Source organism: Rutidosis leptorrhynchoides, unplaced genomic scaffold, assembly GCF_046630445.1.
Source record: "Rutidosis leptorrhynchoides isolate AG116_Rl617_1_P2 unplaced genomic scaffold, CSIRO_AGI_Rlap_v1 contig75, whole genome shotgun sequence".
Classification (NCBI taxonomy): Eukaryota; Viridiplantae; Streptophyta; class Magnoliopsida; order Asterales; family Asteraceae; genus Rutidosis; species Rutidosis leptorrhynchoides.
This window is the reverse complement of record NW_027266869.1, coordinates 37,654-43,896: the sequence shown is the minus strand read 5'-3', so window position 1 is coordinate 43,896 and position 6,243 is coordinate 37,654. Positions and strand designations below refer to the sequence as shown.

Below are 6,243 nucleotides of genomic sequence, written 5' to 3'. Positions count from 1 at the left end.
TTAACTTAAGTATACAAATTATTGATGAACATATAATTAGCCTCCTAATATTGTCACGTAATTCTCTCGCAATCACCAAAATTGAAAAGACAAATATTAATTAACTTAAGTACAAAAATTATTGATCGATATATATTCTCTGGTCCACTTCGAGTGTCTCGTAATGAAATTTATTTTGATCAACTTCAATCGTTTTTTTATAAAATCTATGCATATTTGAGCTACTTTTTCCAATATTATCATTACATTTATTTCAATTAATATTATATTTCGAACAAACATTTATAATTTTTGAATAATAAATTATGGACAGACAAGTAATTTTTTTTATCATTAATTTTTTTCTTAAGATTCACAACTTTCATTATGAGACACTTGAAATAAATAGAAAGGAATACATAATTAGCATCCTAATATTGTCACGCAACTCTCTCGCAATCACCAAAATTGAAAGACAATCTTAACATTGTCACGTAATTCTCTCGCAATAATCTGTAGACGGATTTATTATGCATGATAAATATCTGATCATACATTAAAAAATTTATAATAATAATATATAAATAATTTTCCATACACTAAAAGTAATATATATTATTTAGTTTGGATTATTTGAAGTTATAATTCAACTTAAAATTTAATTAAAAAAAATCAACTTAAAATCTAAAATTTATTTTAATGTATAAAATAAAATTTTAAAATAAAATCACTACATATCAAATTTTTAATTTATCAATAAAATTGTAATTGAAATAATGAAAAATATACTCGTTTTAATTAAAAATAATGATAGAAAATTAAATGTAGTGAAATTTTCATCAGGAATAAAAGTTTAATTAGGAAGTTAGAAAAAGAATATTATATATTACAATTTAATTGTGAATAATTTTTTAAATAATAAAAAATTTATATGTTAAATTTTAAATCGTTCATAAAAAGCCATTATATATATTATATATATATATTCATTTTAATTAGGAATAATGAGAATATGAAAATATAATGTAATGAAATTTTTATTAGGAATAAAAGTTTGATTTTGAAGTTGTAAAAAAAATATTATGTATCATAATTTGATTAGAAATAATTTTTTAGACAAATAATAGTAAAAGATGTATGCGTCAAATTTCATTTCGTCGATAAAAAACGTTGAATTTTAATTTGACAATAAAATCTGCAGTTAAAATAAATAAAAAAATTTATTTTTATTATTTATATAAAATTTGACAGAAGTCAAATCCCCAACTTCTTGAAGAATAAAATGTCACACTACTAAACCACTGCCTTGATCGTCAATCATTGATTAACTTCATGCATATATATGAACTAACGGTTTGTATGATGGCTTCATAGTAAATTTAAAAAGGAAAACTTTGTCTTGTACGTTAAATATTAGGCCTAAGAACCAACAATAAATTAAAAATAAATATGTGTGAATTTATAAATTTATTTATTTTGAAAATGTGTTTGGATAGTATAACATCATTAAAGTATTTTATTTTATTTTTATACATATTTATTGTGTGTTCATTATTATATTTTATTATAATGAATTTGTGAATCTTATAGGATAATTTTTAAAATCAAATTTAATGTAATTTTATTAATGTCAACTCCATAAAATCAAACAAATCTTATAGAAAAAAATTAAACATGTCTACGTCTAGTTTGTTGTTGGTTTTTGGTAGCAGGAGTTCAATTTTTTATCAATTTAAAATCCATTCGAAGTGAAAAGAAAATACAAAATTATACTGCTTTCATCCTAAATTAAATGTTAATTTAAAAAATTTCACACAAATTAAAAAAACATATTTATAGACTCATTTTTCAATATATTTATGATTATATAGACTAGAAAATCCTCATAAATAATATGAAAATGAAGATAATGAAATTAGTGAGAATATAATAGATAAACATAATTAATATTTTTCAAATTTTATTAAATTTTATATCTAAATTAAAATAAAAAAAATTATATTTATATTATCATCTAGTTTAATACGAAAAGAGTAATATAATTTAGGTTATAGAGCAATATTCCTTATGACCATTTCATTCATACAATGACACAAATACAATACAAGTATTATTATTTGTTTATTAATTTATAGCATGTCCACTCTATCTCTCACTCTCGAGCACTGTAAATATTAGTCAAGAGTTATACTTACAAGTTATCACAACTTAGAAAGTTACTCTCTGTCACTTCTCTTTGTCTTCTCTCTATCCATCCTTCTGTTGCAAGATTTTCCTTTTCCTCTTTAGAATTCCTCTGCACAAGACATGTACTAAGTGAACTAGCTTGTAGCAGAGAACAGAACATTAACAGTTGGTTAACTGTATCTTTGTTCTGTCTTTTTTACTCTGCATTGCCATTCTCTCTTCATCAAATCCTCCATTTCTCTCTTAAACAAAACCCAGAAATCATTTTCCGTTTCTAAACAAGAAAAAGATGATATCTTGGCACGATCTATACACAGTTTTAACGGCTGTGATTCCGTTATACGTAGCTATGATCTTAGCTTACGGCTCTGTTCGTTGGTGGAAAATCTTTTCCCCAGATCAATGTTCAGGAATCAATCGATTCGTCGCGATTTTCGCAGTTCCTCTGCTTTCTTTCCATTTCATCTCCAACAACAATCCTTACGAAATGAATTTCAGATTCATAGCAGCTGACACTCTGCAGAAGATAATCATGTTAGTAGTCCTCGGATTATGGACTAATTTATCTAAAAACGGAAGTTTAGAGTGGATGATCACGATTTTCTCACTATCCACGCTTCCAAACACTCTGGTTATGGGAATCCCATTATTGATCGCCATGTACGGAAAATATTCCGGCGATTTAATGGTTCAAGTTGTCGTTTTACAGTGTATAATCTGGTACACTCTGCTTTTGTTCCTTTTCGAGTATCGCGGCGCGAAGATGCTAATCATGGAACAATTCCCGGAAACCGCCGCCTCGATCGTTTCCTTCAAAGTAGATTCCGACGTGGTGTCCCTCGACGGAAGAGATTTCTTAGAAACGGATGCTGAAATCGGAGATGACGGAAAATTACACGTCAAAGTTAGGAAGTCTAATGTGTCTAGGAGGTCTTTAGGGTTATCCGGAATGACCCCACGACCGTCGAATCTTACCGGAGCTGAGATTTATAGTCTCAGCTCGACTCCGAGAGTCTCAAATTTCAATCACAACGATTTCTATTCCATGATGGATGGATTTGGTGGACGAGCTTCAAATTTCGAACCGGCTGATATGTACTATGTTCAACAATCTTCCCGTGGTCCGACTCCGAGACCTTCTAATTTCGAAGAAAATTGTACTCAATCGTCGCCGAGGTTCGGGTTTTATCCGGCACAGACTGTTCCTACGTCCTATCCTGCGCCAAATCCGGAGTTTTCGTCAACCGTACCGACGAAAACTCCAAAAAGTCAACAACAACCGCCGCAACAACCACCATTGCAGAGTCAGAACTCTACTAATACCGTGACTAGTACTACTACTATTAATACAAATAATAGTAGTACTACTAAGGCCAACCATGATGCCAAGGAGTTACATATGTTTGTGTGGAGTTCTAGTGCTTCTCCGGTGTCGGAAGGTGGCGGCCTCCACGTATTTGGTGGGCCAGATTTCGCAGCCACGGAGCAATCTGGACGGTCCGACCAAGGTGCTAAGGAGATTCGGTTGTTGGTCTCTGATCACCCTCAAAATGGGAAAACAAAGGTATCTTTAATTAATTATAATTAAGTCATTAGTTATAAAGTTGATCATATTCTTGATTCTGTCTTTGAATAATCTAGTTTATCCACTAATTAATTAATGGTTGTATTTTTTTTTTTTTTTTTTTTTTGTGTGAAGCAGTTCATAATGGGAATGGAGAATTAGGAGGAGAGGATTTCAGCTTTGGAGGGAAATTAGGAGAGGCAGAGGATCGAGAGAAAGAAAAAGAACTCAACAAGCTCGGGTCTAGCTCCACGGTGGAGCTCCACCCGAAAGCTGCCGGAGCAAATGACAACCACGTAGGGAAACTAATGCCGCCGGCGAGTGTTATGACTAGACTAATCTTGATCATGGTTTGGCGCAAACTTATCCGTAACCCCAACACTTATTCAAGTCTTATTGGCTTAATTTGGGCTCTAGTCTCATTTAGGTAACATATTACTTTGATTACATTTTAATTCTATCCATAACAATTGGGGATAACCCATTAATGCAACTCAAATGTTTTTAAACGCTATAATTTTGTTAATTGTGAAGTTAGATTACAGTTTTTTTTTTTTTTTTTTTTTCCTCTTTATAAAAATTCTCGATGGATTAAATTTTGTTATTTTTATAGGTGGCATGTGGCGATGCCTGCAATAATAAAGGAGTCAATTGCTATTCTATCTGATGCTGGCCTTGGAATGGCTATGTTCAGTTTAGGTAAGTACTCGGAATGAAATTATTTAAGAATCAACCAGTCGTTTGAAATCTTATATTTTTTCCACATCAATCTTTTCGGATTTGAACATTCAGTATATGAAATATTTATATTCGAAAAAAAAGTATATGAAATATTTCAAAACCAATTAATCATCTTCTTGTTTAATTATTGTTTGACCAAAGGGACCCTACTTACAGTTCATGCTATTGTTAATATATTTGCAGAAAGTAAAGTACTATCTTAACACTAATTAGTATTTCTAAAAGTGCTCTTTAGCGATCATGTGAGGATTTCATCATTAAATATTTTCTATCTATATAGACAATGTATACTTTCTGATTCTTAATCGTGGGAGAACTCTAGTTAATGTGTAATTGAATATACAAACCATACTAGCTAATTATGAGTTAACGTGGCAATTTGTTGACCATGCCATGCACGTTGTGGTAGATCTATGTTACACATATGTATGTAAGTATATATTAGGCTAGCTACAATATATATACGTTTGGTTGTTTTTTTTTTTTTTGATGAAAATATACGTTTGGTTGATGTTCGCCTTTGTCTTTCAAATCTATATACTATAAGAATAAAATTAAAAAATACAACTCAGGACCATCCATTTTACACTAGCTAGCTTTTGTAATCACATGAAATTTCGAGTCCTATCTTAATTTAGAGGACTTTTTTAAGAAAAATGGATCAACCAAACCCGACATGTAGGGTCCAACCCACAAAAGAATTTCTCTTTTGAGGTCCCATGAACCGGTGGCCGTTAGCTTTATGAATTATAATAGATAGATACAGTGTGATTGCATTGAAGGTGGTCCTAATAATTTACTTTTTTTTCTTGATTAAATTTGCTTAAAAAGTTGATCGACATTACATTATTGTGAATATTAATTACAGGATTGTTTATGGCGCTGCAACCGAAGATCATCGCTTGTGGAAATTCCGTTGCGACTTTCGCCATGGCTGTTCGGGTTCTGACCGGACCGGCGGTGATGGCCGCCGCTTCATTTGCTGTTGGTTTACGGGGTACACTTTTACACATTGCAATCGTGCAGGTACATTAATATTCTTTCAAACTTAATTAGTCTATTTTGTAGTTTAAAATAATGATCAGGTTGATCTAAACTTAATTAGTCATTTTCCTAATTGTCAATACGTTAGATAATCAATAATTAACGACTTCTTGTCCTTTTATTTATAGGCTGCTCTACCACAAGGAATTGTTCCCTTTGTGTTTGCCAAAGAATACAATGTCCACCCAGCAATTCTTAGCACTGGGTAAGTCAGTTTCTTTGTTTTTTTTAACAATAGTAGAAGAACATTATAAATCACATGATTATAAGATTGGGTTTTTTTTTTTCTGTATTTTTATAAATTATGGGTAGTTAATTAATCTTAATGTCCAATTTATGCAGTGTGATCTTTGGAATGTTGATAGCATTACCCATCACTCTTGTTTACTACATTCTTCTTGGATTGTGAGGAGGGGGCCTTAATTCACTAGTCGAACGTCTTCCCACTAGCATGCCGGATAGGCGACGATTTTTTTCCGGCGAAGAAGAAGATTTTTCTCATGTCGGTCGAGAAGGGATTTAAAGGGTTCCAATTTTTTTGGAGCTAAGACAATATATTTTTTGACTTAGAGATTGGTTGAAAGCCCTTATGAAGATCACGTCCGCATTAGAAGGAAAAGAGGGATCACTTCTTGCACAGTTTGGAGGCATATAATTAAGAGGGTAACAATGGGATAATTTGTATTTTTTTTATAGTTGGTATTTCTATAGTTGGTTTTGATTGATAT

The 6,243-nt window shown here is 31.2% G+C and overlaps 1 protein-coding gene across 3 annotated transcripts; it reads left to right on the top strand.

Moving 5' to 3' along the window:
* Positions 1-2,455: 2,455 nt before the first annotated feature.
* LOC139885067 (auxin efflux carrier component 3-like) lies at positions 2,456-5,924 on the top strand. 3 transcript variants are annotated; one of them, XM_071869021.1, is made up of 7 exons: positions 2,456-3,412; positions 3,476-3,730; positions 3,901-4,157; positions 4,344-4,429; positions 5,340-5,497; positions 5,644-5,720; positions 5,858-5,924. In XM_071869021.1, the coding sequence occupies exons 1-7, from the start codon at positions 2,456-2,458 to the stop codon at positions 5,922-5,924; spliced, it is 1,857 nt and encodes a 618-aa protein (XP_071725122.1). The 3 variants fall into 3 exon arrangements, with proteins under 3 accessions (XP_071725122.1, XP_071725123.1, XP_071725121.1); XM_071869022.1 differs by having other exon boundaries at positions 2,456-3,462; positions 3,532-3,713; positions 3,884-4,157; XM_071869020.1 differs by having other exon boundaries at positions 2,456-3,462; positions 3,532-3,715; positions 3,874-4,157.
* Positions 5,925-6,243: the final 319 nt, after the last annotated feature.

What these genes read in the sequence shown, in the direction of transcription:
- LOC139885067 (XM_071869020.1), top strand. Translation starts at nt 2,456, where the DNA reads ATGATATCTTGGCACGATCTATACACAGTTTTAACGGCTGTGATTCCG. An exon ending in TGGTCTCTGATCACCCTCAA is followed by an intron (nt 3,716 to 3,873) that starts AATGGGAAAACA and finishes GAAGCAGTTCAT; the next exon opens with AATGGGAATGGAGAATTAGG. An exon ending in TGGGCTCTAGTCTCATTTAG is followed by an intron (nt 4,158 to 4,343) that starts GTAACATATTAC and finishes TTATTTTTATAG; the next exon opens with GTGGCATGTGGCGATGCCTG.